This window comes from Eubalaena glacialis, chromosome 4 (genome assembly GCF_028564815.1).
Source record: "Eubalaena glacialis isolate mEubGla1 chromosome 4, mEubGla1.1.hap2.+ XY, whole genome shotgun sequence".
NCBI classification, from domain to species: Eukaryota; Metazoa; Chordata; class Mammalia; order Artiodactyla; family Balaenidae; genus Eubalaena; species Eubalaena glacialis.
Window position 1 is genome coordinate 135,380,380 of NC_083719.1, and position 27,961 is coordinate 135,408,340.

Genomic DNA, 27,961 nt, shown 5'->3' on the forward strand with positions numbered 1-27,961 from the left:
ACTTGAAAGGTATTCTTCAAAGTCATATTCAAAGTTTGATGCAAGTGATTCCGACTACTCCTTTAATTCTTTACAAATGAAGTTTAAAATTTTGCATTAAGCATCTTCCTCCTAATAGATGATCAGTAAGTACAGGTTGAATAAAGACTTGGCAACTTATGTATTTAGGAAAAAGTAGGCAATTAGGAATTATTTAAAACCCGTGCATTTAATAAACTTTGAATTAAACTTATACCTGTAAGCTTCAATATAGGTAAAGTAGATGACACAGCTATTTACATTGTACCCTATTTATATTAACAATTTTTGAAAGAGAAGATATTTGACACAATGTCTTTCTCCACCTCTCTTAATTTTTTTTGATTTTAGTGGAATTGTATCTCATATAAATGTGTTATACATAATAGTCGTTAGAGTTGTGATGCTATTATGTATAAAACTTGGAAGGGTTTGGTAAATATAAGGAAGTATGTTAAAAAACTAGGGAAATGTCACGAGAAATCCTGGTACAAGAGAAAGCTGAATGGAGAGTGAGGTTGGTGTCTGGAGAGCTGGGCTAAAATCCCAGCACTAACTAGCCAAGGCATTCTCAGGACAAGTCACTGCACCGGCGGGCGCTGGAACCTCTTTTTCCTCACTTTCAAAATAAAACAGCTGCAGTTGATGACTGGAAATGCTCCTCAAAGCCCTCAAAATTTTGTGACTCTACATGTGGTTCAGTAAAAATCAAGGCCGGATATAAGGCCTGGGAAGCTCACAGTGGGAGCATGTATGAGTTGTAGTCATTCATTTTTTGATGTCACAGAGGAGCAAATACTATTTTTTTTTTTTAATTTACAGTCCTTCCTCTGAGCTATGTGCACAAATGAGAATAGAAAGTAGATATGGAAAGGAAGAAGGGAAGAAATCAATAACTGCATTTCAAACCTTATTTTCCGACTTCTGGATTCAAGCAGCAAAATTGCTTCTCAGCCCCACAAACTGCCATTTACTTGACTATGGTCACCCATAGGTTTCCCAGACAGTGGCTTCTTTTGCCTTCTGCCTGTCTCTGGGAATGCAGTTGAAGAAAACATTCATCTGGATGAAAAAGACAGTGTATGGCCCCTGGATGAGGCTAACTGGTTCATACAGTAATGTAACTCTGGCTTCTCCCATTTGAGCTAAGTGGTCCTGGCAATCTTTAAATATAGCTGTCCTACAAAATCACATGGTATCTAATGTCAAGTGTGCACGAACTAAAACCAGATGCAAAATATGAGAGAAATTCTGTTCAGAGCCTTGCAGTATTAGACAATAATGGCTCCAAACATTGCTGGTCTAATCTGAATAATACTCTGCAAATATTTCAGATTTTCCTACATCTACCCCAGCCCAATCACTTCATAACTGGGTTTCATGACTTTACTTCATTAACATGAAATCTAAATATACTTCAGCCATTATCATATGTCTTCCTGTAAAGTGATCCCTGAAAAAAACGGTTCTGGGGTCACAAAGTTTGGGACATGCTACATACTATGTCTTAGATAGTCAAAGTGCATATAAGTACCTCGAAAGCTCTAGGACAGGACCAGTGGAATTTGTTTGACTCAACATTTCCCAAATTTACTGGGAAAAACTTCCCACCCCCATCTGCCATGGGGTGCCTATTAAAATCCCAAAGAACTGGTATATTCCATAGAACTATCTGGAAGATGAATTAGAGCAACATTGTGGTATAAGTCTCAGGTGTAGATCAGATACCAGAATCTGAAGTGTAGAGAGTGAAAATATGGACTGAAGAGATATCAATAGGGAGATCCAGTTTGGGGGCTAATTAAATCATTTTGATGAAGTTCAAAATAAACATGATATTGTATACTGCAAGTGTGTTCTAAAAGTGAAGAACAATAGTGGAAGAAGTTACTTCCCACCCATCCTCACTCCCACCCTTCTTACTGTTGGGGGATTTTCAAGGGAGTGAATTCTAGATAAAAGGAATGACTAGAATTGTAGCTGATTTCCAAGAGGATTTGGTCTAAGACCCTCATTTTCAGATGTTGAGATGGAGGTCCAGTGACCAACAATGACTAAAATATAGGTGCTCTGACTGGACAATGGAAGGACTATAATTACTCTCTGGCTCCTAGGCCACTGCTACCCCGTGAAATCTAAATCCTTTCTTGGATGGTTGTCTTCCATTCCCGCCACCCTCTGCTCCCTGCCAATCCCACCACTGGACATTTTTTACAGGCAGCTTAAACACCATAAGCTGTATAAATTCTCTCAGATATTTCACTGACTAATTAAAAGGATTGTGAGAGCCTAAAATGTCCAGCACAGAGATCCACCTGGACATAATAGAAACCTGACTGGTTATTCGAACGGTCTAGCTCTGACTACACTACTCTCTCTGCCTTCTAGAACCTTGCCTGGAATTTTAAACCACAAATTTAACTCTAGATTGCATAAATATATTATGTAACTCTCTAATTTGCTACATGAGAGCAAGCTGTCTTTCTAGATAATATACCACATCCCACAAAGCCTAACTTTAATCACGGATAGCACCTACCCCAGTGCTCGACACCAGCTGGTAAGCCAACCAGTACTCATTGTTTAGAAATTAGAGGAATTCAGAAGGAGATATTAAAATAACAATTAGCTCTACAAACCAGTAGCAGGAGCCCCTCGCCCCTCCAAATCACAGGTTGGTAGAAAAGCAAAAGCAATGAAGTACATGTGTATTCAAGAAAAAAACTCAACCCACATTAAACATTAGCACACATCAACCCTGTTGGTTTCTCTGGGTTTATATATAAAACACTACAAAGATTTTTTTTTTTAAGTCTTCTGGTGTAAGACATGACAAGGAGTACAAGAGTATCAGGAAAATAATTTGCTTTGTAAAAAGACAGGAGAAAGGGCAAGAAGCAATAAGGAAGAGTAACAAAGATGGCAAACCAAATTCACACGAAAGCCCTGTGGCTCACCCCAAACTTGGGAGCTCACAGAAGGCAGCCCTGAGTTAGGAGCAGGAGAGTGCCACCTTTCTTTTTCCCAACTAGGGGCAATCAGTGAGCTAAAATGAACTACTCACTTGCAAAAGATTGGGTTGGTAGGGGAAGGGCACAGACGAGGGTAAATTAAGCCAGCCCTATTTTCTCTGGCTGTTTTTTAAACTTCTTTAGCTAAAAAAAGACGCAAATAATAGCATCAGCTGCTAATCTAAAATGTTGCCTCCTTGTCCTGGCCCACCAGCCTGCTTCCTGCGTGCTTTGAGCTACAGAGTGAAGAAATTGAGAAGAGATAAAAGTCTACTTAAAATGAAAAGTACCAGATCTCAGAGGTGGCATAACCTCAAGAGAAAATGTGGCCAGGGACAAAGAATTTGGATAGACTGGGGTCCTACTCTAGAGAAGAGGCCCAGACAGGTTAACTGTCTTAAATATACAAGTAACTTAGTCATTCATATAGAAAAAGAAGAGGCTGTCTTCTGCCTCTAACACAAAGCATATACCCTTTATAAGGGTAAATTCTTCCTATAAGCCAACGGCTCCACCCACAAACTTACACAGCTAGAAAATGAAGGGACCGCTCTTCTGATTCTCTACATGACAAGTCTAGCTTACTTTGGGAGGTGATAGTAACTGTTAAGATACCATCAAGTATAAGGCATCAATGGCAATTCCACCCTGGTCTGATATGGTAAAACCCTAGGGTAAAAATTTTGGCATAGGCTAAATCGTGGACGGTTAAAAAGGTGAGCCCTGGATTTGGACTGTCTGGGTTCACATTGCATCTCCACCAGTTGAAAACTGAACAGCTTATTTAACTTCCCCAAGCTCAGTTTCCCGGTTAGTAAAATGAGAACAGCATGCTATACATGCTACACATGCGAGCTGTCACCAGGTTCACATGAGAGCCATGGCAAACACTTAGCATAGTACCTGGCAGGAACTAAGTGCTCAATGAATGTTAGCTAATATTAGTCATATTCTACTTTCATAGATATCTTCTATTAATATTCACAGTTACCAAGTTCTGATTCTATCCAGTGGAAGCCTGGAGAAATGGCCCCCAATTTCTTTGGGCCCTACCAAAATAAAAGACACTTAATTTAATTTTGACTAAAAACAACAGTCATAGTTACTACTACTGTTGCTATTACTACTCCTATTACTGTACCACCTGGATTACTGTGCATGTCTTTTTTTCCTCTCTTCTTCCTGTCCTTCCTCACTCTCAAGATTCTACCTATTTGCTCTCTCATTAACTTGGGCTTGTATTTCCTTCATAAAAACATACATTGTGGCTCAAATCCCATCTCTAGCCCTATCTGTCAGTGTGATGGTGGGTCTCTGACCCTCTCTGACACTTGGTTTACTTATATGTATCTAACATGGGGCTATAATGAGAATCAAATAAAATAATACCCGTAAAGTGCCTACGCATGAAAACCCTTAGTAAATGTGAGCTACTTCTCAATTTCTCATCAGTATACAATGGATTTGGGGATTTGGAGCAGTACCAGATTCTCTCCCTGCACTAAAAAAGAGAGAACATCATATCTGTCAAATAGCCTGGATGAAAATCTAAATTTATAAATAGTTTAGAATATTTACAAAAAGTTCACCTCTGCAAGACTCATTTTCCCAAATGTCAGGACCATCATGATGATAACAGGCCAAATTAAAGTCCTCCATCCAGACGCCCAACTGCTAATGCTGCAGGGGATTTATTTATTTTAAAAGAATATCAGCTAAAACATTTTGGGAAACTACATAGTGGGCTTTCACCAGGAAAGAGTCATAGCTGATTTATGATATATCCACGAAGGAGAGCAGTTTGGGAGGAGGAGGTGGGCAAAGAAGAGCATGCGCCCTCCAACCCTCACCTCCCAGCTGGACCCCCCAGATCCATCACGAGGGGCTTCTGGTACACTCAAGGCAGGGGTAGTGGAGGGACACATGAGGGAGGAGGACAAAGGTATCACCTCAGTGGATTTTCCTTCTCATGACTTGTGTTGATTTATTTATATGGAAACTGCTCCCTTAAAGCAATTTAGATAAATCTAAGATAGAATTTAACTGCCCTTACGTGTTCCCCAAAAAGGGCAAGAAAGTGGGGGAACTGAGGGGAAACTTGGGGACCTTGACAAGGTGGAGGGAAAAATTAACAATTTCCTGATATGCTAAAGTCCTTTATTCCACATCCAACATGGTGCACCTGGCCTAAGACAGGCACGAGGTTGTAAAGGGAGCGTCACACTAACCCCACTTATTCTTAGGGGTCAAGAATATGGCTGATTCTGAGCCCCACTTCTCAGGCCTCACTGTGACTGCTATGACCTGGATAAAAGGTTCATATTCTATTTATTTTTCCCCTCTTCTCAAGGTCCAGGACAAGCAAAAGAATGAGGGGTAGGAAGGGATGAAGACACAGCCCATGGGACCTGGGAATGGCTATCCTTGTGAGCACTGTTGTCTCCAGCAGCGAGGAAGAAAAATATGCCATGTACGTGATGCTTCTAATGTTACAACCCAATGTTTCCAACAAAGAATGGGGTGCAGTCAGCCAGGGGAGTTCAGTCCACCTCCAGACCTGGGCTGTTCTAACTTGGACAACAATGAGTTTGGTGGACTGAGAAGTCCATCTCTGATTCAGCTTTAAGGGAGCTTTGATTCTCTGGCCAAGAGCATGCCGCTTGTTGGATGCATGGGAAAGACAAAGGCAGTGGCAGAACGGGCTGGCAAGGGGCTTGCTGGAGTGGCTTACTGGCAGTGAGGTGTGCACGTAGAAGGCTTAAAAGGAAGGGCAGCCTCTGCTTTGGAAAGATAAATGTACTCAACTGTCACAGTCTTAACTTTCTGCTTATCTCTGTGGCCCCTCCAAAAGAGAAAACACAGTCAAAACATCTGGATGGGCTAAACAGTGGTGTCATGGGAGGACAACCAGGAATGGAAATAGAAACTCTGAGTTCTAGCTCCAGTTCTGCTACTGACTCCTTTGTGTGGCCACATACCTATCACTCACACTCCATGGGCTCTGGGTGGCTGCTTTGGGGTGATGTAATTACATACGTCTAAGTCTCAGTATGCTTATCAAGAAAAGATACACGTGAAGAGTATTTACCTTGTGGTGTAGAGGGAAGATTAAGATGATCTATGTCAAGAACTCAGCACAGTGCCCAGAATGTAGTAAGTCTCAATAAAGTTTAGCCATTCTATGAGCACTTGTAAAGTGTGTGAGGTAAGTGAGCTCAATGGTCTCTTGCAGCTCTAACCTTGTTTTTACTCTAAACTTTGCGGAGATGAAAGAAAAGGGGCTCTGGGCATGCTGGCTAAGAAATCGAGGCTCAGAATTTAGAAAACAAAGGCAAGTTTGCCATGGCTTCTAAGGAATGGTGATACTTATGTTTTGTAATTTGAGCTAATGTTGATTATTGCCAGACAAGTCAACTTGCACGTTAAAATAATGATCACAGTGCTTGGAAAGTACTGCAAAAATAGAGCATAGTCATTTTCATATGGTTGAAGTCCCACACTGAGATGCCTGGGAGGTATAAACTCCTAGGGCTGGAAAGAGCCCTGGGTTCTTCTAGGTTCCCCTGGCAAACCGCTCACTCTCTGATGAAGAGTCATTGAATAAGTCAAGAACCACCTACACCTGGATTATTACTGTCACATGAATGGTGATCCTTGAAGATGATCCTACAATAGACTCCATCTACAAATGTTCACAGATTACTACCTTGTTACAGCTTGAACAGGGCTTTGCCTATATATTTTGTGACTTTGCATCTCCTTTTCAATTCCCAATACATAATAGGACCTCCACACTGTGGCTAGCCCATGAGGACAAATGACAAAACAGAAGCTCTCCTGGTGCTGGTGGGCCAGTGGATGGAAGTCATTCCAGTAGAAAGTGATGCCTCCTGGTAAACCCAACCCATCCTTCCCAGTTTCCAGAGTTCTGTAGACCGGAGCTGGCCCACCCAGACTGCCATCTCTAAATTCTACACACTCTCTTAGAAATGCAAGTGTAGACAGTCTCCTCAACTAGACCAAGCTATTAGATATTAATGTTCAGACAACACCTACCTCACTCCAGACCAGCATGGTACCGAATATGACCTGTAACCCATCAAAGAAATTGTCCCCTATGATGATCACAGTCGCACCTCCCGTCGTCCATCCTTCACTCGGGCTGATGGCTTTGATACAGGGAGCAGCTGCTTTTCAACACACATGAAAAAGAGAAGGAGTCGGCTGTTAGAACCAAACTTTAATGATGGGAGACTTGAGGAAAAGAAAAAAAAAAAATCTTTTATCTTTTCACGAACAGAAAGTCCCTCAAGATCTCAGCATTTCCTAGTCACATTAGGACCTGAAACCTCAGGGTGCAATTTCAGCTTTTAAAAGCATGCTTTTCATTGTTTCTATTAAGATACATATATGTTACCCAAATCTTTTTCAAACCTGAAATCTTATGCAATAAAATGTAGAAGCAAAATTTAATTTACGAAATGCTAAGGATTTTTAAAAAATGGGTGATGTTTTAAAATACACTGGAAACCTCATAGAATTGCTTCATAATTAAATACATCTCCTGAAAAGAAAGCTCATAGATTTTTTAGATAAACATTGCTGTTTGATGGGAAGGGAAGAAAGAGAGGAGGCTGGAGCAGAACATCATTCTTGTTCCATGCCTTCTGTCTGTACCACTAACAGAGCAATATTCCTGAATAAAAGTCACTAAGTTTTTTTCAATAAATGTCATGGATCCCATTTTATAGATGCAAAGTATGCAGGTCACTCAGGGCGAATTATGTAACCAAATAGCTGAGTCAGGGCTGAACCACAGAAAGTCCCATGACCTTTGCTTTGTTGTCATTCCCAGGCATAAAACCCAAGAACTGGCTTTTTCAAAACTTCCTATCTCCTTTCTTTCCATTATAAATGGCCCTTGGAGATGGGAAATAATTTGCAAATACTGTGATTCCAAACAGACTAGAGGTGGTTTGCCTGATGAGCATGGCGTGCTTTCAACAGAATTACTAGGCAAAAATGAAATCTCTCAGAGAGTACTTTCGTACCACTGAGGATTTTTAACTCCACAATGCCATGCTGCTGTTTTCATGATCACTTTTATGAAAAGGAACAAAGCAAAATTCTAAAGCGAAGGAGATATTGTCTAAGGAGAGGAAATGAGACCCTCCTCTTTAATAAAATGTTTATTAAGTACCCCAGACTGACTTTCCAAGTATTGAAGCCAATGAGAGCACCAATTAATTTTAACAGGAAGAAACTGGCAAAAAAATTATTGGACTTTGTCAAATTTGGCAAAATGTCATGCTTTAACTTTTGCAAGAAGAAAAGAAAATATGAAGCCCAGCCCGCTGGAACCATTGCTCACGTGCCACCACACAAACAAGCAGAATGGGTTTGATTTTGAGTCAAATTTATCTTATAAAATTGCACAGAGAAATTTGGAAATATCCAAACTAAACATTTCATGTTGGCTGAACTCACAGCAATGCATTTACAACTAAAACTGGGCAGTTCAGATGTCTTTTCTCTCCCCCACTTTCTCCTAAAAACAAAATAATTAATCAAGGAAATGTAAATGATTCATGGCTTGAAAATTCTTGTTCAATTTTTGACACATATAAAGGTTGTATTCAATGTTCCACAGGCATAGGACTTTTTCGTAAAATATTCCTTTAAAAGTAACCACGTTTAAATGCATGATTGAGTACTCCTAAACTAATGATAGAATATGATACATGATTCCAAGCAATTTATAAGAGAAATAAACTACATTTAACAACTATATAAAATTCTTAAAATATAAGCAGTTTGGAAACATTCTAGTTAACGTCTCAAAATCTTAATTCTTAATTTCTAACTCAGTATAAGTACTTAGTTGCTAAAGTGGAGTAGAAAAGGTATTACTATATCCCCGGATACTTCTGAGAAGAATAGAATATTGGTTTAACTGAACTGGTCTTGAAAGAGTCCTGCCTGATGGCAAAGTGTGGAATCCAACAGTATCATTAAACGCTGACCCTGTGACTGCCCTCATAAACCACAAAATAATCTTGGTGTTTATTATCTGTATTAGCTTTGGGATTTCTTTTAATATTTTAAATTTTATTTTTTAATCACACAAGCATGTTCCTTTAGTTAAGTATGGACTCCTCCAGGCTTTCTCATCGTTGCACAAAAGGAGACACAAGGGCATGTTGGTTTATCTTTGACAGACTCTCCTACTGTAAAGAAGTTATAATAACATGGTCAAGAACTGCCAATTTTATACTTGACCCCAGCTCTCTTTTTTCCATTTGTTATTTGTAGCGTATAGAAGACATGTAAGTACATATATGTATAGATGTGTGTGTATGTGTTCAAACATTTCCTAAGGAAAGTGATAATGTTTTCAACCATCCAGAAAAAAAGGTACATGTCAACTAGTCAGAGGTAAATGAGCATCAAGTTTCAAGAGGAAAACTGGTGAGGAAACAATATACGATACCAACTTCTTAGCTTTGGGGGAGGAAAAAAAAGCCCTGGAGGAAGTACTAAAGGAAAAGAGTGGCACCCCTGGATCCATCCTACCTCTAAGCTCAACACAATACACTATCCCTGCTTAGGGACTAAGTGCCATTCTCAGAACAAGTCAGTCGGGCAGCCCTTTCTAAGTTGAGACCTCAAAGGGTTCCAAAGGTGCTCCTCTACCTCTGTGTCATGGCAGTCTTGAGAGGAAGCTCTGTGGCACTCCCCCGTTGGGAAGATTGGAAAATATGTAAAGGAATCATGGGCTGACCCACTGAGAGAGAGGGGTGAGGAAGGGATGTTACTGGCATTTAGTACCTGGAAGTCAAGGATGCTATGTTTTCATGCATGAGACAGTCCCGCAAATGAAGAACCCTATAATGTCAATAATGCAGGGTAGAAAACACTGTGACTAGCTAAATGAATCAGGCTCAAGAGCAGCTGTTAAGAACTCACAAATCCATACAGGCCAAGGCAAGAAACACAAATGGATACAGCAGCTCAGGGTCTCAGAATAAGCATGAGATGGATGGCTGCTGACACTGAATTGGGGAAGCTCCAGCCACTGGTATCCCCACACAGATGCAGTCCCAGTGTGATCTGGTCTTCTGATCTTTCTAAGGAAGCCAGGAACCCAGATTTTTACGTGAAATTTCCCAATCTTTAAATGCTGGCAACTAATTCAATATTTTTTTTTAATGTGTAGGCTAAACAAAATGTTTATGGACTTAAATTTAACTCATCGGCTGCCATCTTACATTTTTACCCTAGTCACAAACAAATTTGCCAGACTAAAAGCAGCCCAGGAAGTACTTGCAAACGTGCCTAAAATAACAAGTACCCAAATGTTCACTGCAGTATTGACAGTAAACAGTTTAAGAGTCTAGGTGCCCCCAATAAGGGAGTGATTAAATAAATTATAGTACATCCATACCAGAGGATATGTGGAGTGTCATTAGAATGGACGAAAAAAATTTTCTATAAACTGACATGGAAAGATGTCAAAATATGTCAGTAAGTAAAACAAAAATCAATTTGTAGCCTGATGAATAGTGTGATTCTGTTAATTTAAAAAATGATATCTATTAGCCTATATGCATGAGCGTGTGTAGGTATGTGTGAACAGGTATGACAGACAAAAGTCTGGAAGGATGTACACGAACTGTCCCCAGTGGGTCCATATGAAAAAGGAAGGTGACTAGAGAAAGGAGACTATTAAATTCTACTCTATAGGTAGCTGTATGGTTTGAATTTTTCCAGTGAGCACATACTAAGGTAATACGTTTTAATTAAAAAAATAACAGCAGAGCGTTTAATTCTGTGCGAGATAAAGGTTATACGTTTTAGAGCACATTGATACTAATTTTTTTTTTTAAGCTCAGATGTGCTGAGTAACAGACCCTGAGCCTCCCCTTCCATCTTCTCTTTGGGTATGTTTTCTCTGAGAAAGCTCGGAGAATATCTGCAACGACTTGTTTTTCTTTCACTCAGGATATCCAGAGAGATGCAGAGGGAAGATAGTTCATAATAGTCACGGTTGGTGTGTTCGGTGAAATCTGAAGGTGAAAAGACTCATGAAAGAGTTCAATCCAGCCCAGGAGTGTAATAATCAATACAATTCTATCTCCAAGGAAATCTTATGGAATGGGGGAGAGGAGTGGATTTGAATACAAAACCACTTTTACCGGCCAAATCTTGATTTAAATAATGAAAGAGTCTTTCTTCCTCACCAATGAATTTTCACACTCTGGGTCTCCACAAGGACAGTAAGCCAATTCCTGGTTCTAAATCTCATTAAAAATAAAAGTTTGGGTGTTTTTTTCTCTTTTGTTTTTTTTAAACCTCTCCTCCCACTCACAACAGCCACCCAAGTAAAGGAGATTTTTCCTTCCTTCAAACTATGACAATAACATGATTATACCACCACAGTTTAGCATAATGGCTCTGAAATGCTCGTGGCACATTGCAGAGTTAAAGTGGAAATTATTAGGTAGCTCTTCTTTGTTATAATAATGATCACTCCACAAATAAAAGCTCTTCTCCCAAAGGTACTGCAAGGCGCAAAATGCTAATTCTGAAGATTATGTGTGCGCTTTTATTAAATATTACTATGCCCTGCCTGTTTGAGGGCTTCTCTGCTCTGATTGTTTTATGAGTACCATGTTAATGTCATTCCCATCTTGCTAGCAGCAGGCACACATTTTAGCGTTTGTATGAGAGTTGATCAAAGGCCACGTGCTGGGGGAATTGCTGAGAAAACACGGACAAGCGATAAAAATCTAACAGATTAATTGGTTTAAATTTCATTTCAGGGTGTTGAACTTTGGCTCGGAACTCTAATACTACACCGTGAGTCAGGGCCTAATTACCAGATTTCCAATTTGCTTCTGAACAATGGTTGCGGTGAGAAGGAAAAGAGAGGGTAGAATGGGAAAAAGAGAAAAAAAAAAAAAAAAGAAAGAAAGAAAGAAATCGTTCAGGCTCCAGTACATATTTAACAACTAATGTTGTGTGTGCAGACAATTGCACCAGGGGACATTTGCTATCACCTGCTCTACTTCCAGAGCGTTTATATTTCCTTCCAATAGCCACGGAAGGCAGAAGAAATCACGGATGGCCTCAGCAGGTTGAAATTTTCTGATTTATACAATCAGTATTACAAGATTCGAATGCCTGCTCACCCACACTGGAAGTATCAGGCTTTTTATTAGCGAGGTGAATTTATAAACTGGAATCGCCCCTCAGCCTCCAATAGCAATGATCTATTTCATTGATAGAAAGCCAGGGCCGGGAGAACCATGTTTACCTCGGGGTTTATGGGGGGCCTTGGGAATAAGGGTTAATTGAGCTCAGAGGTGCCTGCCCATTGAGGTGAATTAGTGGTGTGTGCAGCTATCAACAGGGTCCTGGGGCTGCTCTTACTTTTGCCTCTGAAATCTCTTTGTACTGTGATCAATACCTCACTTGTTTGGGGTAGCTGTATAGATGACCCCGGTGCAGCATTTACCATCTCTTATCCCCAAAATGAGGCTTTTGTGACAGTCGATGTCCCATTACGGAAGCCTCACTAGAGATGTGTTGTTTGGCTCTTTTCTCCATCCCTGTATTTAAATACCATGGGGAAACAACGCTCAATCAGTTGGTAAAAGGTACAAATTTAGAAATGCTTTAATCCCACTCCAAATCTCAAAATAAAGTTCCATTGAAGTGGAGGTAATGTTATTTTCCATTTCCTTTGTATATGGTATATGGAAAAAAAAATGGAAACCCTCCTTTTCCAGCATTCTGTTAACCAGAACTCTCTACTACTGATGAACATTTCTACAGAGCAGATACTGATGCTTACAATGGAGGTGAAGATGCCAGCACCAGCCCTTAACGGCTTCTGAGTAAAGACAGAAAGATGCGATTATGTTAAGTTGATTTTAACATTCAGGGTATTATAGCATCTGAAAATGGGCCAGGGCTCCAGCTTTTCAAGTTCCACATCTACTACCCAGTGCGACCTTGAAGCAGTCACTTACCCTCTCTCTGAATCACCCGCTCTAAGCAGTAGTGGTACCCACCTCACAGACTCCTGGCAAAATGCAGAAAGTGCCTGCTTGGGTATTGCTGTTTTACTATGTTCCATGCACATAGGACGCTAGTTGCTATAATAACAATTACTGTCATCATCAGTTCCCCACTAACCAGAGTTTATTTACTAGAATACACCATAGTCTCACCATCGCAGATTATGAGGCGTATTGTAAAACTTCCCTAGGAAATTCCCAACCCAGTGACTTGCTAACATAGCTAAGCTTACTGAGGAGGTGGATTTGGCATCAGTAATTACAAAGTAGAATTTTTTTTTTTAAGGCTCTCATTAGCCTGGAATGAATATTAATGGCAATCTTTTCACAAATGAGGAATTACCTTTAATGTTATTGCCCCAAATTCTTGAGACTTGGCAGAAAATGTTGCGAAACCCATGAGCTCAGCTCATTTCTATGGGACACCTGTGACCTCATAAAATCTCAGGCCTTTCTCCCTTGTATCTACTTGATTTTGGTAAGGTTGTGCTTGGGAGCAAGCCTGTTTCAGAGATGGATGGGGACACAAAGTACCCCCACTTGGACTCAGTGCACAGTTATCTGCCCTTCCTGTTTAATTGGAACTATTATTTTTGCTGGGCTTTTCTAAAGTGAAATGATGATGTTCCTGACTGCTCACAGCTCATCAGCAGCAACACCTGCATTCTTTGATCCTGACATCCAGTAGCTGCTGGCCAGGGAGGAGGGCAAACGGAGGGTTTGACCCTCCTGGGAAACCTGGCCCTGTGTATTTTCACCATGTACAGGAAGTGAATCTATTCTGGGTTCACCCGCCCTCCAACTGGAAGCCTTAGAAACCAGTAGCAGTTATAATGCCTGACCTGAACCCTAGCACCAGAGGGTGCAAACTTCACTTTCAGAATGCTAACCTCACCACAGACTCCCAGTCTACTATTAAACAGATAAACAAATTCGACAGTTTCCTCACTCGAGATGGAGCAGTCTTGTAACACTTACGCTCTTACTTCAACTTTACTAACCAGATTTATTTCTGCCCTCCTTTATTTTCTTTAGTAATTGCTTTATGCAGTTAAGCATTTTATTGTTTATTAGGGTTCTTATTTGGGTTGGTTTTGTTATTGGTCTGCATTTATTGCCCCATCCACTAGCATATCTAGATATTACTTGGCAAAGAATCACATATTATATATGCAAAAGAGCCTCCCTCCTTCTCTCCCCGCACCCCCTGTGTGTATGTGTGTGTTTGTGTGTGACGGTGTGTTTGTCACTCTGAAGAGAACTGTAACCCATGATATAGATATTTCTCAACACCAGATGCAATTAAATCTATTAAATATTAAATGAGGAGTTCAAGAATTTCAAGTGTTTTTCATCCTTTATTCCAAAGTGACTTCATTTGGCAAGAAAGCCCTTTGCTTTGACGTTAATGGCTCTCTCAGAAAACAAGCGAAGGAAAAATTCATAGTTGCTTGATGGAAACATGGATCTAATATCCATCTACATCAAGGCAGAGTTAACCCAGTGGGGCTGTCTAGGTGTATCTAAACTTAGCAGAATACCTAAGTTCCAAACTATGCCATTTGCTAAATACAGAGCAAGTCCAAATCATATCTACTTCCCATTTATTTTGCAGATTTCTTATTCTGTTCTGAATTAGCAAAATTCCTCAACAATCAGTGGACATAGATCTGAACAAGGAAAGGACAGAAATCCTGGTACAGAAATCCTGGGGCAACAATCGTAATCCGAACATTCCAGGACAAGCACTTTGGGATTTCTGAGTTTGTCTATTTGTGATCCAGAACTTTGTGCAGGTTCACCACACAGGGTGATTTAACAATTTAACAGTGAAAAATCTTGACATTTTGATGTACCTGTAACTTCTAAATTGCACTTGAAAGACTTGTTGAAGGCTTTTTGATTTAATGACACGCAACACAGCATTGTTTCATAATATGCAAAAATTGTTTGTCAAAAACACTTCAGGAGGGCTTCCCTGGTGGTGCAGTGGTTAAGAATCCACCTGCCTATGCAGGGGACACGGTTTGAGCCCTGGTCCGGGAAGATCCCACATGCCGCGGAGCAACTAAGCCCGTGTGCCACAACTACTGAGCCTGCGCTCTAGAGCGCGCGAGCCACAACTACTGAGCCCGCGTGCCACAACTACTGAAGCCTGCACGCCTAGAGCCCGTGCTCCGCAACAAAGAGAAGCCACCGCAATGAGAAGCCCGCGCACGCGACGAAGAGTAGCCCCTGCTCGCCGCAACTAGAGAAAGCCCGCGCACAGCAACGAACACCCAACGCAGCCAAAAATAAACAAACAAACAAACAAATAAATAAACAAAAACACTTCGTGAGCTCAGAATTTTATAACTCAAAGAGGTGAGAATGTACTGCTTTCCATCTCAAGTTTGATCTGTCAAATCCAAAATTAAAATGTACAAAATATTAATCCTAGAGCAGCTCACAGCAAATAATGCCATCAGTTTTTTTTTTCTTTTTTCTTGTTCTATGACTGTCAGCCACCCCTTTGCAAAGCAACAGAGAAAAATTATCATGGAGGGTGGGAGAATCCTCAAAATGAATTATTCATGGATCCAATTGTGATATTTGTTGCAACAATAGTAAAGTCACTTGCCTCTGATTATACAGCAGGTAAATAACTCTTTTCTTCCTGATGAGAACTTTCATGCACAAAATTATTTTTAGCCCAATTCTCCTGATTATCCTGTTATAAGAAAAGTTCTAGATATGAAAGTCAGGGAAGAAATGGAAATGAAAGTCACTTTCCAAAAAAGGACACCCAATATCGTGAGAAAAGGACACCTAATTTTGTGAAAAAAGGAAACAGTTTTCAGGTTAAAAAAAAAAAAACATGTCACTGCTTCTTCATGGAATCCTCAAGTCTTTATTTGCAAGCAATCTTCCTGGGCCTGGAAAATCATAAAGTCAAATATGAGCAAGTCTAGTGGAAAATCTGTGACGCTAATCTTGGCTGGAGCCGTATTTTTAACAGGCCTTGAATGTGTGTGCCGGATTATCCAGATGGTCCTACAGGAATCGGCCTGACAGGATTAACCCTTTATGCTGAACTCTGCTCCATCTGTTCGCCAAGGTTTGCCTTTCGTTATCTGAATATGAATTTTTAGCCTCCTTGTGTCTGGGAGTCAGACTAAATTCAGCATTCAAAACAGAGATGTGTGCAGATAGTTTAACATTTCACTAGTTAGTCTCAGTTGACATCAGCTTGGTCTTTTTCTAGTAAATATTTTTGCGAAGAATTTTCCTAAGAAGGAATTTAAAAGTATGGAGAATCTACTTTTTTTTTTTAGAGGGCTTTGTCTTTCTCTTCCTACTGAATTCTAGGACTCATTCCATTTACTGTCCTAATAGGGGTTTACATTGATGTTTGCACATAAAGATAGAAAAGCAAGACCTGTATCCTCTCTGCAGATCCGACTTTAAGAAGAGATGACATATAATTCCGACTGGATGAATGATCCAAGCAGAATATATTCATGTATGCTTTGTTCTTTTTCTCCATTTCAAGAGGATTAGTATTAGTCAACGTTTGATAAAATTAGCTACAACAGCTGTTTCTATCATGTTCATTAGGTTTTCTATGTTTTTAAGGAGGCTTTCTCAGGGGAGGGGGTTTGTAATTCAGAGCTCCATCTTCAATGAAACAGGCTGATGTTTGTTTTGCCCTCCTGTGCATCTATCCCTGGAAGCAGTGAAGTTACTCATTTCTCAGTTGGAAAAGCTGGCTTGGGGCAAGTTGCCAATGGGCCAGAGCCTGGTAGATGGTTCTGGGGTTTCCAACCCTGTGACAAAGGAAAGGGGAGGGCTCTGACTGCTGGGCTCAGTGAAGCAAACCAAGGTGCAAACGAATAAATAAGCTGCAGGAAAGAGGGATCATTCAGAACCCTACATTGTGGCTGGTTTATGGCAATGTGGTCATTAGATGTGTTGGATTTATGCTTGTGATGGAAATGCAAGACCCAACAGCCTGTGCAGCCCCAGCCCTAAGAAGAGAGGATCCCTCTAGCAGTCTAGCAGGGCTCCATCGGCTTTCCATAGTCCCCTTGGTAACCCTAATTCCTGGCTCTGTGCCATCACGAATGGCAGCAGCAAGCAGCTAATCAAAAATTTAAACTTTTCTACACATAGGTCTAGTTATTGTAAATACACAATACCCTTAACTGATGAACAGTCAGGGGGCAGAGAGCAGTGAAACTTCCCATTCAAGCTTAGGATGACTTAGGTTTATTGGTATAACTCTCGTAGAACATATGTATTTGGCTCCTTAAATGGACAAGAATTCTAGTCAGGTGACAAGGGGTGGTACCAAGTAGGTGATCCTAACTGATGAAGCCCACTATGAGTAATCTCTTGTAAACATGCTGACCAAACACAGTCCTAGCACCTATTCTCCACATTTTGTCCTAAACAAGGACACTGCACTGGATATTCAATCCCATTACTTAAATCTGCTTTGCCCAATATGGTAGTTACTGGCCATATGTGGCTATTGAAATTTAATTTTTAATTAACAAAAATTCACTAAAAATAGAAATTATTTTCTGGGTCACACAAGCCACATTGGTCAAGAGCTACATGTGACTAGTGACTATCACAGAGGACAGTACAGATATGGAACATTTCCATCATCACAGGAAGTTCTATGGGACAGTGCTGATCTATGGTTCAAGTGTAAATAACTGAGCCTGTCACTGACAGAGAATAATCAGAGCTACCATTTATGGGGTGCCCTCCACATGCCAGGAACTGTGCTAGGAACAATTAATCTCTAATCCCTCCAACAGTGATCACAAAATTAAGTGCTCACAGGGCCAGGCAGGAAGGTAAATAAATAAAATGGGCTAGGGGCAACACAATGCGAGAGGTGGGGAGTGTGGCCAACTGTAGAGTGTATCCCCTACCCAAGAGGGACACAACTTCTCAGCTTAACCTAATTGTTTCCGTTTGAGAATGTGGCACTACCAGCCCTACCAGCTCTTCTGAATATTAAGAGAATGTGCACATCCAGATTTTCATATAAAACATCTTCATTTTTAATTGTAAAGCAACAAATACATAGTTTCTTAAAGCAACACGCAAACCAAACCTAAATATGACTTAGAGCTGGATTCAGTCCATGATCTGATCCATCAGTGTGCAACTTCTATAAATCCCTGGAGGGCCAATCATCTTTTAGTTATTAATTTCTGAAACTGCATGACTAATACTGCCACCGACTCATCAAACAACAGACACAAACCACACCACTGTCAATTCTGTCTCTGATTGTTCAATCCCTCTCCCAGAACAACACAGAAGTCCCCAGCTAGCCCTCCTCTGTTGTGCAGAAGACTTTCTATAAGCAGTTTGGGAGACGAGCTCCGTGCTCCTGAAGGATTTCTACTGTCATCATGCAAGACAGCATAGATAGTGACTTTTTAAGGAAACTACGTTTTGAATGTGAGCAGCATCTCAAAATCAACCTTGTCCAACCTTTAGTAATGCACAACTCTTGCTTTGTGCTTTTCAGAATAGTACTGCTTACATTTCTCTCCACAACCGAGGCTGCTACTGCTAACGTATTTGAGTGAACTTTTATTATTGAGAACCTTATCGTTTTGAGCCAGTTTCCTCTCCTCCCTGACACATTTGGTCATGCTGCACTCCAGTGTTTGTCATAGCACAGATGTTTCCGTGGTGATGATCAGTGACGTCACAAGCACCAGGATGTGTATCATCAAACTTATCCAGACAGAGGAGCAAAAAAGAGTGGGAGCTCCACTTCCATTTGAACTCCATGTTGGACTGACTCGGCCGCCTCAAAAATTACTCTTTGGAGTCTGGACTGCAAAGGGCAAATACTCACACTTGCCTGTTTGTGATTCATTTCTACTATCAGATTATTAATTAGGTGCTAAATCCCATCTACATACCAAAACCCAGATTAACCTGCCTCTGATGCCCACTTTCAAAACAATACTGCCCTGCTCAGAAGCTTTCTGTCGTTTCCCCTTAACCTACAGGATCACAAGTCTGGCTGATTCTCCCCTTCCAACCTCACCCTCCACCTCTCCCAAACTGGAAGAAGGGCTCAGCAGCACTTGGGACCACTGGTTCTGGATTCAGGAGGCCTCAGCTCACATTCCAGCTTCTCCACTTACCAGCCTGGGCAACTTACTTCACTTTTCTTTTCTTTTAATTAATTTATTTAATTTATTTATTTTTGGCTGTGTTGGGTCTTCGTTGCTGTGGGCAGGCTTTCTCTAGTTGCGGCAAGTGGGGGCTACTCTTCGTTGCAGTGCGCGGGCTTGTCATTGCGGTGGCTTCTCTTGCCGCAGAGCACGGGCTCTAGGCACACGGGCTTCAGTAGTTGTGGCTCGCGGGCTCTAGAGCGCAGGCTCTGTAGTTGTGACGCACAGGCTTAGTTGCTCCGCGGCATGTGGGATCTCCCCGGACCAGGGCTCGAACCCGTGTCCCCTGCGTTGGCAGGCGGATTCTTAACCACTGCGCCACCAAGGAAGCCCCTACTTTACTTTTCTTATGCCTCAGTTTCTACTCTAATTGGGGATAATACTTAAAGAGAACCCACCTCAGGAGGTTATTGTGAGGTTTAAATGAGTTCACCTAAATTTACAGAGCTCAGCACAGAGGAAGAAATGAATAAATGTGAGACAGAAGGAAGGTGGGGAGGAGTTGCCAGAGGAGGAGGAGGAAGATCGGGAAGAAGAAAATAAAGATGATGATGGCGGACTCTCCAAATCCACTGTCTCCAAACACATTTGGAGCATTTCTTTTCAAGGAGGTTATACCACTCACTTCCACCCAAACAGTACTTTGCTGAAAGGCTGGTCTTTTGTGGGAAGCTGTTTCTATCCCAGTCTACAAAACACTAAACCTTCAGTGAACTCCTTCAGTTGTCACTTACTTCACTTTTTCTTGAACTTTTATCTTTGTATACAAACAGATGTGTGTGTGTGTGTGTGTGTATACAGCTGGGCATGTGTATATATATGCAAAACAACCCAACTATCAACACATCCCTTGAAGGCAGGGACCTCATTCATTCACAAACTGGATAGTCAGTGCTCTGCACTTAACCAATACCTGACAATTAACTAGCACTATTAAGTTTTCAAAGGGGTTGCCCATAATTATCACAATTAATATCAACCCCAAGTGGTGGGCAAGGAGATGTTATTTTAAATTCCACTTTACAAATGAGGTAACTGAATCTTGGAGACTCACTTGAACTTGAAACTTTGAGAATCCATATTGGTTGATAAAGTCAGATCTTTAAAATACCCAAACTACCCTTCAATTTTGGTATTTATCTGAAATTTCTGCTCAGTTTCGCTAAAATATTCACTTCGACCATGTAAACACAGCCAAAGTCCCATAAAATCTTAGTTGTGAAATTCCTTATTCCCAAGATAGAGGGTGGATATTTATTAACTTTACAGAATATTACTACTCGATTTCCAAGTAAAGTTATTTTCCCCCTAAGACTCAGCCCCACATATGAATTATAGTAAAATCTCTCTTTACCTTCTTCTGTTTCCAAGTTCAAAAAATGGCATCCTAATATAATACCACAAGTGCCAATTTAAACACAGGAACACTGAAAATACTGCCAGACTTTGACGCTTAGAAGCTTTTCTACTGTTGTAAGTTGGGCTGCTAAACACATGGTCAAGAGTCCGAACATCAAATATAAGTGATAGCAGCACTATGAGAACTTCCATCTTTAAACTGTAGGGCAGTTCCCTGTAACTTTCATTTTCAACTTGGACATTATCCGTCTCAGTGGTGCTCATTATAGAATTTTGCACATATAAAGAAAATAATAAAAGTTTACTGATTAAATAGGTTATCCTAAAACAGTACCTTAATAACATTTTCCCCAACTTGTCTTTTTTTTTTTGAGCAACAAGGATTGGATTCCACAGGCTTTAGCTAACCAAACCAAGAAGAGTTTCTAGGTTTCTGCCAGAGTTGAAAGGTAGAGGAATCTGAGGTCTGACTTTATAGATTTGTTGCACATAACAGTTACTGGAAGAGCACAGCTGGCGTGGTGATTCAGCCAGAAGATTTTAGCAAAGAATGACCCATGGACTTCCCTGGTGGTGCAGTGGTTGGGAATCCACCTCCCAATGCAGGGGACACGGTTCGAGCCCTGGTCCGGGAAGATCCCACATGCCGTGGAGCAACTGAGCCCATGTGCCACAAGTACTGAGCCTGCACTCTGGGCCCACGAGCCACAACTACTGAAGCCCACACGCCTAAAGCCCGTGCCCCGCTACGAGAGAGGCCACCGCAGTGAGGGGCCCGCGCACCGCAGCGAAGAGTAGCCCCCGTTCGCCGCAACTAGAGAAAGCCCGCACACAGCAACGAAGACCCAATGCAGCCAAAAATAAATAAATAAATAAAAAAAGAATGACCCAAACTCTGTTTTCCTGCTCTACTAGGAAATGACAAAACACTCTGGAACCGCTGGCACTCATTTCCCTCCCCCACAGCCCCACACATAACACACCTAAAAGTATCCGCCTCCAAACCAGTGCGTAGGAGCTGCTCAGCCTGCTGCCGTCCCGACTGCGCTCAAAAGAGAAGTAGCCAAAGGATAATAAGGAATGAAAGAAAGTTCTCGATTTGTACCAACCACATTAATTTCAATCATTCTTCTAAATAACAGCCAGAGTCTACTGCTATTTGTATGTCTTCTGACATTTTTATTGCTGTGCCCCAAGGTGGATGAAAGAAACTGATGTGTTGAGAAGAAGGCCCAAACCTGGCGCTGTCCCTGCCTCTATTCCCCATGTTCTCCTGCTGCACATCGCTCCCGAACTACGGGGGAAGAATGTGGGTTTGAACAACTGGCGTCCTGCTGATTGCAACTGTCAAATAAGCCAGTAACACAGGAGCGTATGTTCACACATAAAATATTAATTGCACAGATTGGGGTAAAAATATATTAATACTTGGGTTCCACTTTCATGCTCAGTGGTCAGATAAGTATTCGGCCAATTCAGTTCTATTTCTGCGCCCCACAGTCTCGACAGTGTTACTTTGTGTTTCACTTTTCTTTTCCTTCTCTGGTTACCGTCTGGTTTCCCATGTTGGTGCCTTCATTATGACTGACCAGCAGCATACGTTTAAGCAGGATTTTAATTACTAGGTCATCTCCTAGCCAACTTGCCCAAGGCAGGCTGGCAAGAAAGCCCTACAATCCATGCCTTAGACTTTCTCTTGCTCCTCTCCAGGTAAATCTCTTTTTTTCTGAGGACGCTAGAATCATGCTGATGGCATCATATTCATCTGATAAAGATGATGATCACCTAATTTCTACAAAGTTTCATTTCTGTCCACTGAGTATTTCAAGTTGCAGGGCTGGCACAGAGTGGTTGAGATGGGGTGCCTGATAGCGTGACGTGACACCAGGATTTTTTATCTTAACCCAGAAAAGCACCTTCCCATATATCACTGCACATGCCAACTAACGTACCCTGGGGATTTAGCACAGATCTGGCTTTTCAATTTGCCTTTGAGTAACGTCGTCAATTTGCTTCAGTTGAAGCAGGAATTATATTACATGATCAAATGGCAGGAGAATTTCTCTCCACCTCTGAAGTCCAACGTGAGGGAATCAGCAATGACTAAAGAGTGGGAAAGAACAGTGGTGATGGCCGCCTGCATCAGCTACTTGGAGGTCCAAATGCTGCAGATACAAAAATCTGACTCATTTTTTTCTTTTTGGCCGCAACCAAATTTTTGAAAGATGGCTTCAGTGTCCCTCATTTACTAAATGGAGAGAGTAATAGTAGTGCCCTCCGATGGTGGTTAAGAGCATTAAAAGAGATGATATAAAGTGCTCAGCATTAAACCTGATGTTAGTAAATGCTCAAAGGCTGCTATCATAACAGCAAAATCACCATCACTCGAAACACTGGTCTAAAAGTTAGCATTTTACTGGGCAAAGAGTTCTGTTAGCCTGTGATTACGAAAATACATTGGACCCACTTCTCCAGGTCAAAGAGAAAGCAACCTATGGGAAATTTCCAAATTTATTTTCTCAAAAATGGATCTAAGACCTAAGCCACTTTCCCATTTAGGTCTCCCCTAAGCTTCTTCTTTTTTTTTTTTTTAACATCTTTATTAGAGTATAATTGCTTTACAATGGTGTGCCAGTTTCTGCTTTATAACAAAGTGAATCAGTTATACATATACATATGTCCCCATATCTCTTCCCTCTTGCGTCTCCCTCCCTCCCACCCTCCCTATCCCACCCCTCTAGGTGGTCACAAAGCACCGAGCTGATCTCCCTCTGCTATGCGACTGCTTCCCACTAGCTATCTATTTTACGTTTGGTAGTGTATATATGTCCATGCCACTCTCTCACTTTGTCCCAGCTTACCCCTCCCCTAAGCTTCTAATATTTTGTTCCCATGTGGAATTTTGGATATGCTTTCCCCTCTGCCTAAATTGCTCTCTCCTCCTTGCTTGATGAAATGCTACTCCTTCCTTCTTATTTTAAATTTTAAGTGTCCTTGATTCTTCAGACTTGGCTGAGTTCCCTTGTTTAAAGCTCCCTTAGCAGTCTGTATTTCTCCTGTAGAGTGCTTACCATCATTTCAATTTAAGTAATTCTACGTGCAATCATTCGCTTTACATCGACACATAAATATGCACACACACATGACTGTATACCTCATAATGTCAACAATTGTCGCTGCCTTGTTCACCTCTGCATCTCTATTGTCTAATAGAGTAGGCAGTCAGTAAATAAATGTAAGTAGATGAGTGATTGAATGCTGAACGAATAAGCCAACGAACTAAAGAAGAATCATCAGAGTTGTTAACATATTAAGGCATTAAACAGACTAGCTTAAAAAAAGTTGAGATGTCTTCCAGTGGTTTTTAACTGCCACTACACCCACACTGGGCTTCCTCACTGGATAAGGCAGTGGCTCTGTGGAATCAGGTTTCCTAGGCTGCTCTGGTCTCCCTTCTAGCAGCAGGCACTCCATTCTCATGGGGGTTAAAATTAGCACCAGTAAGCTCCCCCTGCACTGGGCTCTAATCATGCAAGGGCCCAGGTGGATCTTGCTGACAGATGTTAAGGTTAGAAGGAAGGGTAGCAGCCAGATGAGAAAACAGAGCCACCCCCCTTCCGGAGGTACCAGCACTTCCTGTCTTTAGGCCTGGCTGGTTCCTGCCTGCCCCGCCCCTCCCCCATGCATCGGTTTCAACACAGTTGCTGCTCTTTCTGTCATTTGAACTCAAATCCTATCTTGGAAATTGATGGGCGATTCTGCCCCTGACAACACAATGTCAGCTTTGCTCAGCGTCCAGCTGGTTCCGTATATATTATCATAATGCGCTGCCTGGGTGGACCCTGGCTGGCTGATGCTCTCCCTTGACTCAAATCCTCCTTTCCACACTAATTTCTGCTCTCTGACATGCAGACACTACTTGTTTAAAAATAAAAACAGAGGTAACAGCTTGGGAGACATTTTGATTTTCAAAATCCTGTGAGGACATTAAGTCTATTCTCATGGTAAACTGAGCTAAAAAGGTTTTCTATTAAAAAACAATATTTGACTCATAAAAAAAAAGTGTTTCCCAGGGTCCTATACTGTTTCCTGGTGACATGAAAGAAGTATTACTTCTCCCAACCCCTAAGCCCTCCAAAACAGTGTTTCCCAAGCTTCAGTCCTGATTTTGCTCCATCCTCTACCACTTCCTCTATGACTTAATTAACATTATAGTTGCTATTTTTGTTTACATTGACTTACTTTTTCTTTAAATTCAATCTTGCCCTCAGCAAGAATAGCTGTGAGGTGCTTTGTGACCACCTAGAGGGGTGGGATAGGGCGGGTGGGAGGGAGATGCAAGAGGGAGGGGATATGGGGATATATGTATACATATAGCTGATTCACTTTGTTATACAGCAGAAACTAACGCAACATTGTAAAGCAATTATACTCCAATAAAGATGTTAAAAAAAAAAAAAAGAATACCTGTGAGACCACAACTTGGGTGTGCTTTGTTTTTTTGATTATTTTTTTTGTTTTTTGCTTATGCATTAAGATAGACATAACTATTTTTAAAAACTTTTTTGAATGTTTTTTTTCGCTCTATCACCTAACTGCATGGGAAACCTAGTATAAAAGCTCACTGCTAACCATCAAGCGAATTCAACACTACACCATATCAGCTGAAGGAATTCAGAGAGAAGAACGCCGGGTGAGAGCTACCTAAGGCACAAGTGGCTGTGTATGCCACACCGTGTGGTTTTTCCAGGCCTCCTGGAACTCACTGTCAGTCTCCTGCAGAAATGTCCAAGGCAAAAGGAAGTTGGCCTCAGACCTGTCCTGTGGAGTGAACCTGACCTTGGTATGCTGGTGGTCACTCACCAAAGCAGTGTGTGTATAGCAGCTCAGGAGATCAGCTGGGTTCAAACAACAAATTATCAGGGCTTAAAGGGCTCACCAAGCTCCCTGTCCCCAACCCCACTTAATAGATGAGGAAACTGAGGCCCAAAGAAATCAAAGTACGTAGTGGAGGTCACGTGGCAAAGTAGGGACAGTGCTCTGTTTTCATATATTTCTGCATGTATGAATGAAAATGTTCAGACAAAGAAATGTTTCAAACTCACTCCTGGTCAGTGCCCCTAAATATCTCATCTTAATAAGATTTATGACCAGTACACAGAAGCTCTTATTTGCATATTCACATCACTTGAATCCTTTGATATTCTTAAGTAAGTAGAAAGTAATTAGGAAGAGGCCCTTGGCTTGAAACAATCAATTATGCAGATAAACACGATTGGAATTATGATACTTTTGTAACCAAATAAAAAACAAAAAATTAGGCTTAAAAAAAGTTCTGTCATTTCGGTCCAAAACATAGGCAGAAAGCACCATTCTGTCACCCCACCCCCTCCCCTGACACTGTGTGCTTATTAAAATAAGTTAGGTGTGGTTCAGTCATTTATTAGGTCACACAAAATACCAAATACTGGAAGTTTCCCACAGTTGACAGGTTTCTCAAGAAATTCATAGAAGAAAACTGCCTCCCCGAATCCATCTCCGTTTCCCATGGTCCCTGTGGCATGAGGTTTAGTAACCCTTCAGTGCCCTAACAAGGAGACTGTTAGCATCCTAACTGTCATCTAACTCAAAATCTCACACTTTCTCCTGGTCTCCTTTTTCTCTACCTTGTATGCGTGCCAGGGAGTCCATATGGTCAGCAAACGACTTCTAGATGAATTAGAACATCCTTGCAAATAAATAAAATATTACAAGTCTCCCTCTTATCTTGCGAGCCCCATGGAAAACATACCAGTCAGCAAATAAAACCAGCATTTTCTTTATTTGACTACAGCCATGAGAAAAATAGGCTGTTGAAGGGAAATGAACTCTAAGGTAAACATATACAATATGCCCATTAGAAACAAAAAAAGATATATCTGGGCTAACTTTTGAAAGGTCTGTTTAAGATACCAGCAAAACTGCCTTAACTTGTATTGAGGAAAAATAAGAACAGTAGGATAAGAGATGCAAAGAATACCAGCATAATGTATAGAGCAAGTAGTCGAAAGTACAGACTCTGAAGCCAGGCTCTCTGGGTTTGAATCCTAGGTCTTCTACTTATTTGCTGTGCAACTCTGGGCAAGTTACTTAACATCTCTTTAGTCTCATTTTCCTCATCTTTACAGCAGGGTGCCCACAGCACTATGTGCCCAGTACAGTCAGGACTCAATGAGTGTTTGTGTCATTATAGTTAGTACCACTATTCCACAGAGCTCTGTGGTTAGGTAGACCTGGGGTTGACTCCCAGGTTCAACTCTAATTGTGGCTTTGGGTAAGTTATTAATCTCTCTAAATCCCGGTTTTCCCACCTGTAAAATGAGGATAATGATTGTTATAGCTTATCAGACTTGTTGGAGGATTTGATGACATGATATAAATAAAATGATTACCACAGTGCTGGCACATAGTAAATGCTCCATAAATGTTAGCTGATAACAGTCCCCAAATATCAACAACAGCAATAAGAAGAAGAAAAAGAATACATATTACTACCTGGCATGGTCACTATTAAGCAGGGCAGCAAAGTCTGAGCACTATTTCTCCTTTGTCGGCAATGCTGTTGGTGGTGTCATATTCAAATAAAGATAAAGTAGATCACCTGCTTAGCAGTGACCTGTGGCTCATGAACTCTTTAATCTGCCTGATGCCGAGAGCTTGCTGGCTACCAAATCCCCAGTGTTAGGATTTCTGGTGTTACCTGCTTTATGGATTACTCAAGGGATACTTTGAAAATCAGTCTTCACTTACATCCTTGTTCATTATCTTGACTTCTTGCCGGGTCCTTTCTATTGCAAGGGAAGACAAAAGACACCCTCCCCGCTGCTCAAACAAAAAGGTCTGATTTGATGCTTGAAAATCTGGGGCCTCCTTCCTCTATTTTATGACACATCTGGATATTCTTAACCCTAATGTTCTGTTCTTGCATCTGTCTTGCTTTTTCAACTAGGAAAATCAATTGATAAGATGTAACATGCCACCCTCAGTAACAAAAGGTGACATTCGTATTTTTCTGCTAAACTAGACCCTTCACCAAAATGCTCTTACCTAAGTGGGGCTGGCTGGAGTTCTGCACCAACACCAGTCCTATAAAGGGCCATTGTCCAAATGAAAAACTCTGAGCATTCATCCTCTGCCCTTGTGTTTTGAGGGTGCATTGCATTTCTGTCAGGAAGTTGGTGAGATTTTACAGACATTCTTCTCATGATCCTCAGAATCCCAGAGAGACCCCTGCAAGCCTAGGCCAACCGGAATTGGA

General features: G+C 41.2%; 1 protein-coding gene across 4 annotated transcripts in view; it reads right to left on the reverse strand.

Annotated features, from left to right (window-relative positions):
- EBF1 (EBF transcription factor 1) overlaps window positions 1–27,961 on the reverse strand; it is a 392,672-nt gene that overhangs the window by 89,481 nt on the left and 275,230 nt on the right. For 2 of the 4 annotated variants that reach the window (XM_061188385.1, XM_061188382.1), the window contains exon 9: window positions 7,086–7,216. In XM_061188385.1, the coding sequence (XP_061044368.1) occupies window positions 7,086–7,216 (131 nt within the window). Of the gene's footprint in view, window positions 1–7,085; window positions 7,220–27,961 lie in introns of all 4 variants that reach the window. The other 2 variants (XM_061188383.1, XM_061188381.1) reach the window with 1 other exon arrangement.